Below are 15,631 nucleotides of genomic sequence, written 5' to 3' on the forward strand. Positions count from 1 at the left end.
ATTGTGTATGTGCGCAAGTCGTCTGTGAACAACCAGAGACTCTCTCCAATTGTTATGTCATCCATTTAATCTGCAGTAATATGACGTAGGTAGGGTTGATGCATATACATGTGAGCCTCAAATTCAAAGTGCTCAAGTCCAGGGACCGATGGCCTGGATTAAAACGGGGCGAGCCCGTGTTGGGCGGAAAGCTGCGTACGCTCGAACTCTGAACAGATAATTGCAAAAACAGCTACAATCTCTGATGCATTTCACCCTTTTTGACCCAATTAACCTAGCTCATTTGAAATGGATTATTCGACATTCAACCCGTTGGGTCTCTTACAGCCTACTCTGTGCGTGCAGCTGGAGGGCTATAGCCATGACACAAGGTGCTCGGGAGCTACTGCAAGGTACAGTGCTCGTGAGAAGACGTTGCTTTTAAGGTTGGGCCATTCCGACAAATTATTAGACAAATAAGCAATTCGGGCATGGCAGGGAGCTAAGCTTAACCATGTAACCGTAGATGGTCTTGTAGTTTGTCTACATGTCCTCTACGTTGTGACCGCTTGCCAAACGTGCCGATGGGAAGGGGTGCAGTACCGGAGGTGCACTTTGATAATCATCGGTGATACCGGCCGGAATGACGAGCTTGCGGGGCCATCCTGATTAGGGAGCTGGCGTCCAACATCTCGCCTCACGCACTCCGATTTATTTGTTTACGACTCAACTCGTCACGACTCCTGGGAATTGTCGTGTGCGGTTCTTCTAGATTTTCTGTCTAACAGAAGTCACCTAGGACTCAAGAATACCGCGTTGGCCAAAGTAGACCCCAAAGTAAGCCCCAACGTAGTCCCATATCTGTCGCATGGGCCCTGCTGACATATCGACACAGTAGCAGCTACAAAACCATGGCTGATAAAGTAATTCCATTTGGCAATGCGCCTCTGGAGGAGAAGCGTCCGCACCATTCATGCAAACGAAGTGCTATCGCTGTGATATTTTCATTGCTGTTCTTTGGAACCCTGTTCCATCCGGTATCACGGTCTTACCATCCAGCTTGCCACGCCTATTCGCGCTTGCGCCCCCTTACGGTCGAGGAACGAGTTCATAACGTCTTGGCCCGGACTCCACTGATCGGTACCTATTTCTGTCTTGAAGTGTCAATTTCACTTGCACTAACAACTTGCAGATGGTCATGATGATTTCCCGCTTCTTGTGCGTTACCTTTACAACAACCACATCTACGGAAACTTTACCGAGGCTTTTGAGAAGACCGGTCTCCCCTCTCATGTCGACCTGCCACGACTCCGAGAAGGTCAGAACGGAGGAGCCTTCTGGAGCGTGTATGCGCCTTGTCCGAAGAATGGTTCGGACTGGTCCGATGATAACTATAAAGACAGTGCGTCCTTTGCTATGACTTAGCTGGCAGCGTCGTGCTAATTCCATTCCAGTCGTCCTGTTCACCAACCAGCAGATTGACCTTATGACTCGTTTAAGTGCTGCCTACTCTAATGACTTCTCTCACGTAGCTGGCATCACTGCCGACTCCGCTCTGGCAGCCTTCAAACAGGGGAAGCTCATCTCGCCTCTTGGCGTCGAAGGCCTGCACCAGATCGGCAATTCAGTCGCAAACTTGCGTTCTTTCCACGCCCTCGGAGTTCGATATGCTACTCTCACACACAATTGTGGTAACATCTTTGCCGACTCAGCGCTTGTCGAGTCACCGTTCCGCAAGGCCGAGCCGTACTGGGGTGGTCTTTCACCCAAGGGCAAGGAGCTCATTCACGAGTTCAACCGCATTGGTCTGATTGTCGATTTGGCTCACGTCAGTGCCGACACCATGCGTGACGTACTCGGTGGAACCGAGTTCGAGGGCAGTAAGGCCCCGATCATGTTCAGCCATTCTTCGGCCTTCGCGATTTGCCCGCACCCAAGAAACGTGCCGGACGATGTATTGCAACTAGTCAAAAAGACGAACTCTGTTGTTATGGGTAAGTAGCCACGGCTTCGTTGCGCCAAAGTATCTGTTAACATAGATCGTAGTTAACTTCGCACCCGACTTCATCTCGTGCAAAGATGTCGGCAACGACAATGGCGTTCCTGTTCTTGTGCCCGAGAACGCCACGCTTGCGCAAGTCGCTGATCATATCACCTATATCGGCAACTTGATCGGGTATGATCACGTCGGTGTCGGCAGTGATTTCGACGGCATTCCATCAGTCCCGAAGGGCTTGGAAGATGTGTCAAAGTATCCTGACCTCTTTGCCGAGCTACTGAGGCGAGGCGTTTCTGATGAAGACGCAGCCAAGGTCGCTGGTGGCAACATTCTCAGGGTCTGGAAAGATGTCGAGGAAGTTTCGGCCAAGCTTCAGGCAGATGGGTTCCCAGTGCTCGAGGACGACTTGCCAAGCTTGAGGTTCCAGGAGAACTTTAAACTGCTGGGCCTGGAATAGATGAACGCGACTCTGAATGACCTTCCTCTGTGTACGGCGCTGAACAGCCGGGGGAGGGAAGGTACGGGGCTTAGTATATTGTGAACAATGGTGATGTCCCGAAAAGAGTATGATGTCAACTATATCAGCCTATCATACAGGCGTGCCGTATGTTGTTCCGTGGACTAGTACATCCTCTAGCTACCATTGAAACCGCCTATTGAAGGATAATTAGCCGCAGGCGAAGACAATATCTACGTAGACATATTTCGTGTACTATAGCCTCGAACTAAATATTGATTGGGTAACAATCAACGGTCGCTATTAGCTGGGAATTATCGTGCATCACGCAAACGGCACTGAACGTTTATCTTACCGAAGTTCGAGCCTGTCGCTGAAACTTTCAAACCCAAGCCCCTTGTCCTAGGGCGCTGGATACCTGTCTCTGCGCCCAAGCTATATAGGTTCGATATCTTTGTCCCGTCAGGCAAGAATCCTGAGACACTACATACGAACGTCTTTCGCGTTAACTTGCTCAAGACAAACTCCCGAGTTCTGTTGGGTACTCGCTTTGCACAATCTTAGATCCTCATTTTCCTCTGTGGAAGGGAGCCTTGCAGTCCTCACAATATCACTTCTCTACCTCATTTTCTTTTCTCGAATTTTCCGTCCCCGTCCGCGCCTCCATCTTGTGCTTTTTTGTGGTTTCGTTGACCATTTCTCCGATACTGGCCCGACGGGTGCTAGAGCCATATCCTCCGATGAAGCACAAGATCGGCTTTCTGAATGTCTGATCTGTTGAAGTTCTCGATGTCATCGAGAAAGTCAACTTTGAGATAGCGCGTATCAGAATCCGGCAGTCTTCTCGATTTTCACCTGTGGGATTCCTGATCCGATGTTGCTACACTGATTAAGGCCTTGATGTTTCTCCACCAAGTCGATCAGCGACATGAGAAGCTCGTTGCTTTCTAGAGGGCCAATATTGCCACCCAGCAAGTCTGGGATCTAGGGGTTCATCCTGTCACTGTTGCTGTCCTGACTGGTGCGCTATCATGCTATGTGAGACTATATTGTGGTCTCAAATTTATAGAGACAGTACTTCCTGAGACTTATTACCTGTCCGTGTGAAGCTGCCGCGTGCTTCTTCGGATCGTTTCATTTGTTCCATGATACTTTGGTGCAAATTAGGGGCCTGTACAGTCTGGAAATGTACCGAAGTCTCTAACTTGGAAAAACAAATGTAGGGTAAGTCAGGCGAGCTATTTACGCAGCGCCAAGGAAGAAGGCTGTTGCTCCCAACCCGCGAATCCTTTTCTTATGGTTGAGAGAAATCTATAATCAAAAGTCATACACAACAAGTGTCACAATCTGATTATCACGGGCTTCATCATGCACTCGTTCAAGCAAATCAGTAGGTGCAGCCAAGCTTTGATTTGAAGGGCTTTTCATGAGACATGGGCTGCGCGTTGAATTTCACATCTCTAAGTAAATGCCGAATTTCTTTTTGTCTCTTTAAATTCTATGTTGTCAAAACCTTCCATGCAAAGAAGCTTCAATCGTGTTTTTAACTCAAGTGGCCGTCTCTAGAGCTGGCGTCCCCAGGTTGTGATCCTTTTCTTTTTGTGCGCCACAAAATGGACAACAGATGTCAACGAAAGAGTTATTTAGTGACCAAAATACCTTTTGCTCTAGGGACCACCAGGTTCTAACTGTCATATCATATCAAAGTAACAGTATCTCAAATTAGCCTATAGCACGCAAGTACTACACCGTCGAAATGGTTGGAGGGTATATATTTGCTCGGCTTGCATGCAGTGATATGTTCGAGCCCATCCAGTTTTGAAGTATTTTTTTTGATAGGATTGTACAATGGTTCTATACCATAATGTTATTGTACAAACGGCTTGGCTCCTCCTGAGCGGCTGGAACGGCCATGGGATGAGGTTCTCAGAAACAGGCCACTAACCTCTGTAAAACGCCGATTCCCAATGATGCAGGATCTCCTGGGCTGCCAAAAGCCCATACGTCCATAATTTTCTACACAATGCCCCCAAACACTCAGGCCCCTTAGCTTCGTGCTCCTCCAGCCGCCCGATCTGCCCCACCTCTCTCGAGCACATTGAGCTTCCTGGCCGTGGTGATTTGCGTCCTTGTGTTTTGACCCCGTACAGGAAGACCCATGGCATGTCTTCGTCCTCTGTATGTACCCATGTCTCGCAATCTGCGGATGTTTTCTTGTACTAATCGCCGCGCGTCATTGTCGATGGTCATGGTGGACAGTTCGGCTGTCAGAGAGGTTTGCGTCTTGGCGGGAAGAGTCTCCAGTCTGGAAAGAGGATGAATGCAGTATTTGGCCATGATGCGTGCTGAAGTTTGCGGTCCCAGGCCGTAGAAAGATTCGAGGGTCTTCTTGACCAGCTTCCGCGGGTGGAAGTTTACACCCATTATGAAAACCTGGAGAGCAATTAGTGCCGCTAGAAGAAGGCTCCGCAAGCGAGCTGCTCACCATCTTGACAGAATTGACACGCCGGCGGCTGGATATGTCGTGTATGTTCGTTTCCGAGGTAGCGCTTGACCAGAGCTTCCAGGTCTCGAAAGTGAATTTGGAAGTCGCGAAACCGCACGGACCAATGTGCACTAATTAGCCGCTAGCGTCTGAGAGCACTCCAATGGCGTGAGCACATCACTCTTATCGTTCACGATAAGACCCCTCTCATGCATGTCTGGAACTCCCGTTGCTAGGGACCTGCATCAAGCAGCTCCGAGGTGAAACGTAGCTTTAAGAAGAAAGGATAGGAAAGCTCTCGCCTCTTCTTGATTGCTTCATCTTCCATCTCACAATTCTCGGCGAGTGACTTTGCGTCGACATTTTACAAACAATCCTCATTGAGATCAATTGATTCGATCTTGATAACATCATCGACCATGTTGTCGCTGCGCCGCGTCTTCGCTGGCGCCCTGCTGCTCCTCGGAGTCAGCATGGTGTTCTTCGCCTCAACCGCCGAAGCCGCCAAGGGCCCCAAGATCACCCACAAGGTCTACTTCGACATCACCATTGGCGACGAGCCCGCTGGCCGTATCGTCATGGGTCTCTACGGCAAGACCGTCCCCCAGACCACTGAGAACTTCCGTGCTCTGGCTACCGGCGAGAAGGGTTTCGGTTACGAGGGCTCCTCTTTCCACAGAGTCATCAAGCAGTTCATGATTCAGGGTGGTGACTTCACTAAGGGTGATGGCACCGGTGGCAAGTCCAGTATGTTTTGATCCTATATCCCCGTACCAGTTTGCACTTGCTAACCCACTCTGCCCTCAGTCTACGGTGACCGCTTCCCCGACGAGAACTTCAAGCTCAAGCACACCAAGAAGGGCCTCCTCTCCATGGCAAACGCTGGCAAGGACACCAACGGCTCCCAGTTCTTCATCACCACCGTTGTCACCTCGTAAGTAATATGCTCAAAAACAGACGACAAGACAAGGCATACTAATCATCTTCTTAGTTGGCTCGATGGCCGCCACGTCGTCTTCGGCGAGGTTCTTGAGGGCTATGAGATCGTTGAGAAGATTGAGCAGGCCCCCACCAAGCCCGGTGACAAGCCTGCCAAGGAGGTCAAGATCGCCAAGAGCGGCGAGTTGGAGGTTCCTGCCGAAGGTATTCACGTGGAGCTCTAAATATCCTACACGTCTCTGAGAAGGTTCCATCCCGGGTTTTCTTCTCGTGATGCTACCATGTCAACATAGCTGATTCGACCTGTCTCCCTAGATGCTATTTATGGTAGTGCCGAATGGGCAGCAGGATTCGCTAGCGAGGAGGCTGCCAACCCATTTACTGAGAGTGAGATTGCAGCTGCCGCTCAGGGTTTCTCTGTCCTTCAAAAGGCTGCTTTCTTCGCAGTCGTGCTGGCTGCTATTGCCATTTACCTGCGTTTGAGCAAGTCAAAGACCGAAAGGGATGACATAGGATACGAGAAAACCATGGCGTAAATACAAACAGGAAGCAAAACGTAAATAAAATGGAGTGCGCATAAGCTGTCTATGCAACACGTAGCGAAATGCCGAAAGTGATTGCTTCGGTAGTATGTGAAATGTTTCTTTTAACTATATAGGCCTGCAACGGACCCATAATTCTTTTTGGATGGGCAGAAATCTCATCCGCTAGACTTACACACATCACAACACCCAAGTAACCACCACAATAAGCAAGATGAAGATCCTGAGCTTAAACTTCCTGACCTGCGCGGTCAAGGCCTGCAAGTCCTCTTCTGATTCCTATCCTCTGCACCCCAAGGATGCGGAGTTAGTGCAGGACGACATCGAGGTCAACGCTGAACTTCTCATCAACCTACTGCCCCGCATCGATTGGACAGCGCTCACCACAACCGCCACAGAGGTGAGTAACTTTGTTCTCTGATTATATCTCGAAGTGACATGCATACTCGACAAATACAGCTTCATGTATCTGTATTATTGAGTTGTTGCAATTTGCATGAATCTGTCTAGCACTTTTACTCGTTCACACATCCCAGCCCTTTCCATTCAGCACTGGCATGAAATTTCCCCTTCTTCCACACCCGCGAAAACGAAGCCTGACCCATCATGATCTCATGTCCCTCGCATTTGATCTTTCTTACTTCAAGAAGGAAGTAAATGAATGAATCTTTTCTTGCTGACCAACCCGAAACAGCTCGGCTTCCCTGCCCTGCCCTCGCAGCCCCCCACGGCCGAGGACCTGGCCGCCGACGGGCAGAAGCTCAAGGACCTGCACCACCTGCTCATGGAGACGCAGATCATGGAGGGTATGCTCGTGTGCGGGCACTGCGGGCACGAGTACGCCGTGCGGGAGGGCATCGCCAACTTCCTGCTGCCTAGCCATCTGGTCTGAAGGCCTGCCTAGGCTAAGCTAAGAACCCGTGGGATGGGTTATTTCGGCAACTTCCCGGTGTATGCAGGAGTTGTCGAGAGAGGGAGATGTCTGAGAGGGGGAGGGATGGACGAGGTTTGTGAGATTTGTGAGATTTTTGTGGATGTGGATCTCGGGACGGGAAAAAGAAACAGCATGGAAGCAATTTCTGGATGCATTCGGAGGGCAGAAAATGAGATAGGATGGAGGAGATCGAGAGGGGGCGCAATATGAATTTCTTGGAGGCGTTCATGGCGTTCGCCTCATAGACAGAGTCCTTTGGGGCCACAGCAGAGAAAAAAAACCAGGTTACAGTCACATGTTTCATGTCGTATCCACGACCGACAAGTGCTGGCTCCTTTGATCATATGTATTGAAACGCCAGCTATGAAAATCATGTGTTTATACACCCCCTCTGCCAGGTGCCAGTGCCCGCAAGGAAAGCTCGATCACGTTCTATTCCATACAATTCCAGGGCTTCTACTAGATAAATCGATACACATGGACTTATCAAAGACACACGACGCTCTCGAGCGAGTAGACAGTACAGCCTGCTCCTAGTTTCGGTTGATTTGTTAAGTGCCAGTAGCCGTCTTGTAAAGCGCTTATTGTTGCTTCTTCTGAGCAGCCGGGCCCATCTCCTTGTCAAAGGCACCATACGGGACTTGGAGACTGCCAAGAGCAGCAATTCCTACTCCCAGGATTGAGAACAGAAGCAGCAAAGCTACAAGAACCATGAAGATACCTGATCAGAGTTAGTCGTGTTATCCTTCACGTGTATATCGCAGAATGAACCTACCAGGTGTGAAGAACTGGTACTTCTCAAACAACGGCCTCGTGTCTCTCTCTTGTTTCTGCCTTTGCACGTTTCCGTTCCGTCTCTTCAGTTCCTGGTGCGTCGTATCCTTGAACTCGGCCTCATACTCCTCGTGCGCCTTCTCCGTGTGAGCGCCAGCCGTGTAGATGACGGTAAAGTCTCCCGCGGCATCGTACTGTTGCAGAACCAACCCGAGATCCTCATCACTTTCCCTCAGACTCTCAACGATATCCTGGAATCGGCCGCCCGCGGGGATCGGCTCCAGGTTCAGGGTATCGACCGATGGTGTCTTGCCGGCAGCCTGACAGCTCTCCCTGATGGCGGACTCGAGCTTCTGGATATCGGCAACGCCGCTCATCTCCGAGATGGTCATGCGGCCCTGGACCTTTCTCGATGAGAGCGCGGCCTGCAGCTTGGGGGCCGCACTGCTCGAGCCCAGGTGTTGGATGTTGAGGTTTGGCTGCGACACGAGCAGGTAGCGCTGCGTCGGACAGGACGACAGGAAGTCGCCGGCGGCCTTGAGTACGGAGCTGTTGGCGTGCAGCTCATCTGATAGAGGGCTGTCCAGCCTGTTGGATAGGACCATAACGTTAGCAATTCCAGTTCGCGATAGGTTCTGGCAATGGTGATGATGATCATGGTGATGATTCCATGTATGGAGACGAAGACACGTACCTCTCGGTTGAAAAAAGAACAAAAGGCGAGGTGTTCGTGAATGCATGCGCCGTGGCGCAGCAAGCAGCGACGGTCGCCGCTGTGGAAAGACGCATCGTGGAGTTGCTTTCAGGATGTTACGCCTCTATCTTTGAATGGACGTTGGAAATGAAGCGAGAGCTTGACGACATCCATGTGTGGATTGCATGTACCAGCTCATTACCTCCCAAGTACAAAGCTAACCGTGGACTAACCTAACCTAGACTACAGCGAATTACCGACGTCCAGCCTGCCAGCCTGCCCAGCTCAGCAAGCGAGAGAGAGAGGACAAAAAACCACCCCCCGGCAAACTCCGTCGAGGCTGCTGCGACAGGCCAGAAACCACGTTGGGGGCCAGTGCTGCAGGGTCCCCTAGCCATGTGAGTACCGCCGAGCAGAAAGCTGGGTTTAGTGGCTTTCAGCGGCTGCAGTCCTCTAACACTCTAGGTTAGTGGAGGGGAGGCTACAGGTTAAGTACAGAAGGTTTCCATATCGGTATCGCCAAAAAATTCCCGATAAGATTCAAACCTCCATTCAGCCAGGAAAAATTCCCATACAGCGGCAGCAAGCTCTGCACATCACAACGAACACACGGCCTGCCATAATTACGTCCACTTTCCACGTCATTGGGATTTTCCCCCCTCACCAGATACAATGTTCATCACACACCCCAGACCCAAGAAGAGCATCTTGCCGGCCCCGGTGAAGAAGCGCAAGTTTGATCACAAGGTCGAGGAGATCAATTTCGACATCGACGCGCGTGAAGAATATCTGACGGGCTTTCACAAGCGCAAGTTGCAGCGCGTGAAGAGAGCGCAAGAAGAGGCTGCCAAGAGAGAGAAGGAGGAAAAGCTGGAGAGCAGGAAGCACGTGAGTTTTCCCCTGGCCGGAGACCCCAAAACTACACAAGAGGGCTTGGAACTAACAGACCGGGGGAATAGGCTCGTGAACAGAGGAAACAGGAGGTGGAGGAACATGTAGACCATGTCAACAAGTTACTGAGGGAAGCAGCAAGGGCCGGTAACGTGGGCGGTGAGGAAGACTCCGACGAAGAGAAGGACGAATGGCAAGGGTTACCGGATGGACCAACTGAAGAGTCGATCGATCACGAGGAGGAATACATTGACGAAGACAAATATACATCTGTGACCGTAGAGTCTGTCAGCGTCTCTAGGGATGGCCTGCACAAGCCCGAAGAGGAGCCCGACACGGAGGACGAGGAGGAGAAAGAACGAAGAGAAGCCCTGGCAAAAGCTGAGAAAGAAAAGGACGTGCGGCCCAAGAAGCAGAAGAAGCCCAAGTTCCGTTATGAGTCCAAGTTGGACCGGTCAATCGCCAACAAGAAGCAGAAGATTAAAAAGCTTAAAGCCCGGGGGGCAAGGGAGTAAGGAGGCCCTTCACACGGGGCAGGAGCTTTAATCAATGTGTGGCAAATCATCACATACATACATACAAGCCGAGTAACATGCTTCGGACCGGGAAACGTGACATTGCAAGAACTCTAGAATAAGACGGCAAACGACGGATGTGAAAGAAACCGCAAGTGCATATTAGTTTCGGCAGAAGCAGGCCTCGAATCATCCCCAAGCGGCACACACCCTCACTCCATCACGACCATGGCGCGAACTCGATTCGCTCCTGGGTATTTCCGCGCTCTGTTCTCCACACGACAACAGGCAATACTGGTTTAGATGTTGCCGATCTCGTTCTGGAGGTCCTCCAACTCCTTTTGCAAGGCCGTGTACTTCTTGGACATCTCCTCGTACTTGCCCTCCCACTGGTCGCGCTCCTGCTCGAGGGCCTGGACCTTGCGTTCGAAATGACCGGCTTTCACGTCAGTTTGGCGGAGCCTGTTTGAGTGCTCCGATTAGTACATGACGATCTGGGACAGCAGAAAGGGGACGGCTTACTTCTCATTGGCCTCACGAAGAGTCTTATCTGCTTCCTCGGCTTCCTCCTCGAGGAGCTGGAGTCTGCGTTGTAGGGTCTCATTCTGCGTACCATGTTGCTGGCCCTCCTCGGAGGTCTTCTTCAGGTCCTTGACCGAAGTGTCGAGCTTGTCGACCTCGGACTCGAGCAGACCATTCTTGTGCGAGAGCGATGTGATCTCCTGCTCCTTGGCCAGGTTCTCCTGCTCGAGAGCCTTGAGCTTTTGTTGAAGCTCCTCGACCTTGCTGGCGTTGTCGTCAGCCTCCAGACGGAGCTGGTTCATTTTCTGTAGTCCAAAATCGTGTCAGCTCTGCCATGGTCATTTGCAGTTTCTTCTTTCTTGTCTTTTTTTCCTTTTTCGAAGCTTGGCTCGCAGCCATGGGATATAGCCTGGGTGAGTTGGACCAAAAATCTCGATGAATACACCAAGTGCTGATACTCGGGCGTTGGCCTGATGGTGGGGTAAAGAACTGGGGGGAACGTTGGAGATTATGTTGGCTGTACTGACCTCCTTGATGCGATCCATGGTTGCGGGTTGTGTGTTGACTGTAGGTTGAGAAGTTGGAATGGGAAAGTAGGGGTCCAGATGCAAGACTTGAGAAAAAAGGGAGGTGTTGAAGTTGTGTCGAGAATGTGAAAGGAGGTTATGCAAGGTGCTGTTGAATGAATGAAAGAGACGGTCTGATGAACGGTCACAAGCGCCTGGCATCAAGTGGAATCTGCCTCTCCTTTTGGCGGACAGCAATCAAAGGCAAGCCCGCGCCCAAAGCCCAGCAGAACTAAATAACTGCCCCTCGTTGCTACCCCCCCTTGTTTTCCAAAGATGCACCTAGAATCAGACGGGAGCTCGGGTCTGTTAGGAAATTACGGCATAATTAGCGGTAAATTCTTAACAGTTTGATCATCACCGCTCTTGAGCTTCAGTTGGTGGGGCAGCGCTCAGGCTTGCCAGGCAGCCAGGGTGTTCGAGCAGCTCAGCTCGGCATTGACGACGCGTTGCTCCGCCAACATCCAAAGTAAAGTAAACCATCCATTCATTCTCCATTCTCTTGGGAACCTCATGAGTTCGTCCTACGCATCCGTGTCTTTGCTTCCATTGGATAAACACAGCAATTACTGCATGGCCACACCGACACCTCCGGCTTATCTATCACGCAACTCATGATAACCATCGATTGAGCTCCAGTGCACCCACAAGTGTGAGGACGTCAACCACTTGTTTACACCAATTGAACCACATAGCATCCGTCAGCCACACCAGCGACCACAATGCTTGCTGCTCGCGATCAGGAGAACCTGGTGGCCCGCCACCACAGCGGTACGGCTCTGAAGCAACAGCAGAATGGCCAGCTTGGAACCCGATACCCAAAGACGCCCATCAAGATTCCCTTGAACGATGAGAATGCCGGCCACCTCAAGGGCGCTAAGAGCGTCCTTGGCAACCGGACAAAGGGCAATGAGAATGCCATGGCCTCTAAGGGCTTCAAGGGCCAGGACAAGTCAAACTTCGTGACCCCTATGCGTAAGTAGTTTATGCACAGTAAATCTAAAACGTAGACGAATACTAATCGTCAGACAGAACCACGTAACCGTGCAGTCCTGGGAGACAAGACGACAAACGCCAAGGCCCAAGCACTTCAGACCGTCAATGTGAAGAGCGCCATCAAGGAGATACAAATGTCCAAGGGAAAGGCTCCTACCACCGTCAAGCCTAAACAGAAACAGCCCCAGGTCGAGACCCAAAAGCTTCTGATCCATGCCCAAGTAGAGGATCCATTGAGTGAAGAAGAGCCAGAATATTGCCCACCTAGGCCAAAAGATCTCCCATACGAATCTGACGTCTTTCCCGATGGGGTTCTGACATTCGACATGCTGAAGCCAGAGAACCGCATGAAAGGCTTCTACCAGTACTACTTTGACCCGATCGGAGAGGATGGTGTCTCCAAGTCTGAAAGAGAAGAGCGCGAGGCAACGCGAAAGGCATTAGAGGAAGCCGATAGAAAGATCAAGGAGGATTTTGACAATTTCGAATGGCCTTCTGTCCAGGATGAGATTGATGAGGCTAACAACGTGAAGCCTTTGAAGTCCAAGCCAACTACATTGACAACCGCACAATCCAAGGCCAAGGAAGTGCGACTAGCAACAGCAACCCGTAGACCATTGAGCTCGTTAACCTCCAGGACCGCTGCATCTGCGCTCACCATGGACGACGCTACTAAATCATTGCAGCGCAGGACTTTGAAGCCTGTATTGGCCCCGGTTGCCAGAAAGAAGGCCGCCTCATTCACCATCCCACGACTTACGGGTAACAAGTCAGCAGTGCCGCAGCCTCCAGCAGTCCGACGGACACCAATGGCGAATATTGAAGCCAACTCAAGGACGACTCTTGGCTACAACAAAGGTCGCGCTGCTGCATCAGCACTGTTGTCTGGAACAACCAGGCCAGGTGCAAAGCGGGCTCCAAGCCCTTTTAAACCTAAGGCTGCTGGACTTCCCCGCTCGGCAACGACAGCATCAACAGACTCAGACATGACTATTACGCCAAGTCGCTTTGCAAAGACGCTTATACCAGCCTCCGTTGACGATGAGCTTTGGAAGGAACGCGTCCCTTTCTTATCTATCTTTCACCCAGAGGATGATGATGATGACTGCGACTTTGCCGGTGGTCCTCTACCAGAACTGGAAGATGACGACTTCCAGATGCAACTGCCTGAGTAAATGTATTTTACTGTTGAATTACGACGTATGATCAGGCGTTTTGGGTTGTTTTTGGTCGGAAAATGGCGTTGGCTTGACCTTATTGGACTGCTACACGAGGCCATAAGACTCGGACAGGACCGGGCACTCATCAAAACAGGGCTCTCCGCGTGCCTCACCTGTTGAAGAGTTTGGGCAGCAAAGCAGCCAGTTGCCAACGGCATTTTTAAATTATGTATGAATAATGTTCTTTCGCCTATGCACATGCGAATAATACCAGCTACGGTTATCTAATTGTGCTCTGCATCTGCTGCACAGCCTTATCTTCGCCCTCATCTGTCCTCTTGGTGGCGGTGAAAATTTTAGTGAAATCAGACATATTTGCTCTTATCACCACGATGCACAACGTGAACTAACTACCTCCTCTCGGATTTGGTGCGCACGGTCGAACTTCTGGCTCTCATGGTCCGCGTCAAGTCACAACACAACGTAATGCATAATGTAAATGTCTTGCTTGAGGCTACGACCAGCACATGTCATACAGCCCCAAGTGGTAGTGTGAAGCCCAATCTTGTCTTCGAGGATCTAGCACGGTAGCACCTGACAAAGTGTGAGTGTGAAATAAAGGCTTTGTACAAGCCGGCGCTGATGCTCTGTCAGCCTCTCGAGGTCCTCTGTCTTTTTGCCTGGACGCTATATCATGAAAAGTTCTCTATTGTGTAGCGAATATTGTCACTCTCAAGCTGAGCTAATAATTATCTGAGGGATCGTTTCTAGCTTACTCTGAAAAGGTAGGCTCGAGGGTGGGCGCCTGTGTAGGTTGCAACCAACGCATCTAACGAACGCTCCGTGCATCTGTCATGCGAATCCTCTTTCCGGAGTTTTGCTGCTCTGTAACTCAATGTTGAGATTCTTCTACGGAGAAGTTCGGTATTGCCAGGAGTTGACCGGAGTCTCACTGCCTATTCAACTCCTAATCGCTACTCAGCCCTGCGGCTCTGTCTCTCTGTACTTCACCTCTTTGGGGCTCTCTGTATTTATTGTGATCTCTTTCCTGTGAATCATAGCCCCAACATTATGCATGATTGGACAGGACTGACACTAAACTAGATAAATTACGAGTCCGCTGAGTCTGTCTAGTTTTTCACAAGACTCAACGTTATTTACCTTATTGTATCCTCCTCGTTACAGCAAGCCGACATCTTTTGCACTTGCAATTATATGCCAGACCTTACAAGGGAAGAGTGAGCGACGACTACTTTTCAACTCGACCAACACACGAATTCATGAACACGCGGAGCCGATGTTCTTATTTTGCCGCTCCTCGTTTAGCTATCAAAGCCTACATGCTTATAACGAATTCATCCTTGATAGTGGTCATAAAATGACATCTCATCACTGGCGGGGTCCCTCTTGCTTGAGTCTTGCCAATTGTCGAACTCTGTAGGTATCATCATACACGCATCAACGCTTGAGAATGCTCCTCCAAATTGAGCAGTATGGCACACTTCCCCCCAGAACCGAAAGCGGCTTTTTGAGACAAAGACGCATTCTTGGGTCAGGCTGGGTTGGTTCAAGTTTCAGCCCCTGCAGACTTGCATGTACAAAGGTAGAAGGGTGTGAATTACTCTCGGAATCATGATCTCATGTGAGCTGCTGTTTTGACCATTGACATTGTCAGAAACCAATCGTGCGGCGTGAATGGTCAAAGAGAGGCTCTGTTTTTTCTTTTTCTTTTTCCGAGCCAGTCATGCTTGTATGATTGAGGTAGGGACGGGCGGACAAGTGACGTTGCCGGTCATTCTTGGCCCCTATGAGTCCGCTTTTAGCTCCTTAAAATTACTTGCAGCCGGGAACTGGTGGCAGACAGTCTTTTGTCAAGAGAAGAGGTCAACGCGCAGGGGCCTCACAGGCCTTGACTACTTTGTACAATCCGTTGACGGCCCAGCCAGGTTGAGAAACAAATAATTGGCCAAAGCGTTCTGCCTGGTATCTCAACGCAGAAGAATTGCAGTGGAGGTACTTTGCACTTAAGCGGCTGCTTCACTTGATGCCAAGTTATCAAAAGTTAGTTAGTGGCTCAGAATTATCCTGCCCATCCCTTTTGCATCCATTACCACGCCTGGCCGCTTCTTTTCTGACCTCAAACCTTCGCGACGCAATCTCTCAACCTCCTCGCTGGAT

General features: G+C 50.5%; 8 protein-coding genes across 8 annotated transcripts; 5 read left to right on the forward strand and 3 right to left on the reverse strand.

The window, feature by feature from the left end:
* The first annotated feature begins 627 nt into the window (after positions 1–627).
* On the forward strand, positions 628–2,592 carry BKA67DRAFT_375803 (membrane dipeptidase). Its single transcript, XM_046096520.1, has 6 exons — positions 628–816; positions 878–1,119; positions 1,172–1,197; positions 1,255–1,381; positions 1,434–1,973; positions 2,026–2,592. The coding sequence occupies exons 2-6, from the start codon at positions 891–893 to the stop codon at positions 2,433–2,435; spliced, it is 1,332 nt and encodes a 443-aa protein (XP_045955389.1). The 5' UTR covers positions 628–816; positions 878–890; the 3' UTR covers positions 2,436–2,592.
* Positions 2,593–4,481: 1,889 nt separating this feature from the next.
* Positions 4,482–4,923, reverse strand: BKA67DRAFT_538894 (ribosomal protein s13-like protein; the record flags this gene model as incomplete). Its single annotated transcript, XM_046100539.1, has 2 exons — positions 4,482–4,868; positions 4,921–4,923. 2 exons carry the CDS (start codon positions 4,921–4,923, stop codon positions 4,482–4,484), a joined length of 390 nt encoding a protein of 129 aa, XP_045955390.1.
* A 215-nt stretch (positions 4,924–5,138) lies between these two features.
* On the forward strand, positions 5,139–6,264 carry BKA67DRAFT_375853 (peptidyl-prolyl cis-trans isomerase B). Its single transcript, XM_046096521.1, has 3 exons — positions 5,139–5,658; positions 5,728–5,854; positions 5,912–6,264. The coding sequence occupies exons 1-3, from the start codon at positions 5,340–5,342 to the stop codon at positions 6,081–6,083; spliced, it is 618 nt and encodes a 205-aa protein (XP_045955391.1). The 5' UTR covers positions 5,139–5,339; the 3' UTR covers positions 6,084–6,264.
* A 351-nt stretch (positions 6,265–6,615) lies between these two features.
* BKA67DRAFT_523065 (uncharacterized protein) lies at positions 6,616–7,293 on the forward strand (the record flags this gene model as incomplete). Its single annotated transcript, XM_046098434.1, has 2 exons — positions 6,616–6,801; positions 7,096–7,293. 2 exons carry the CDS (start codon positions 6,616–6,618, stop codon positions 7,291–7,293), a joined length of 384 nt encoding a protein of 127 aa, XP_045955392.1.
* A 484-nt stretch (positions 7,294–7,777) lies between these two features.
* Positions 7,778–8,990, reverse strand: BKA67DRAFT_375856 (BIG/ATPase V1 complex, subunit S1). Its single transcript, XM_046096522.1, has 3 exons — positions 8,804–8,990; positions 8,111–8,697; positions 7,778–8,056 (listed from the first exon to the last, which is right to left on the reverse strand). Exons 1-3 carry the CDS (start codon positions 8,896–8,898, stop codon positions 7,917–7,919), a joined length of 822 nt encoding a protein of 273 aa, XP_045955393.1. The 5' UTR covers positions 8,899–8,990; the 3' UTR covers positions 7,778–7,916.
* Positions 8,991–9,475: 485 nt separating this feature from the next.
* BKA67DRAFT_661830 (nucleolar protein 12-domain-containing protein) lies at positions 9,476–10,209 on the forward strand (the record flags this gene model as incomplete). Its single annotated transcript, XM_046107888.1, has 2 exons — positions 9,476–9,691; positions 9,763–10,209. 2 exons carry the CDS (start codon positions 9,476–9,478, stop codon positions 10,207–10,209), a joined length of 663 nt encoding a protein of 220 aa, XP_045955394.1.
* A 299-nt stretch (positions 10,210–10,508) lies between these two features.
* Positions 10,509–11,276, reverse strand: BKA67DRAFT_661831 (actin lateral binding protein; the record flags this gene model as incomplete). The annotated part of the gene is made up of 3 exons (XM_046107889.1): positions 10,509–10,671; positions 10,732–11,036; positions 11,259–11,276. The coding sequence occupies 3 exons, from the start codon at positions 11,274–11,276 to the stop codon at positions 10,509–10,511; spliced, it is 486 nt and encodes a 161-aa protein (XP_045955395.1).
* A 743-nt stretch (positions 11,277–12,019) lies between these two features.
* On the forward strand, positions 12,020–13,468 carry BKA67DRAFT_538900 (uncharacterized protein; the record flags this gene model as incomplete). The annotated part of the gene is made up of 2 exons (XM_046100540.1): positions 12,020–12,272; positions 12,330–13,468. 2 exons carry the CDS (start codon positions 12,020–12,022, stop codon positions 13,466–13,468), a joined length of 1,392 nt encoding a protein of 463 aa, XP_045955396.1.
* Between the last annotated feature and the right edge of the window lie 2,163 nt (positions 13,469–15,631).

This window comes from Truncatella angustata (genome assembly GCF_020726525.1).
Source record: "Truncatella angustata strain MPI-SDFR-AT-0073 chromosome Unknown BKA67scaffold_7, whole genome shotgun sequence".
Classification (NCBI taxonomy): domain Eukaryota; kingdom Fungi; phylum Ascomycota; class Sordariomycetes; order Amphisphaeriales; family Sporocadaceae; genus Truncatella; species Truncatella angustata.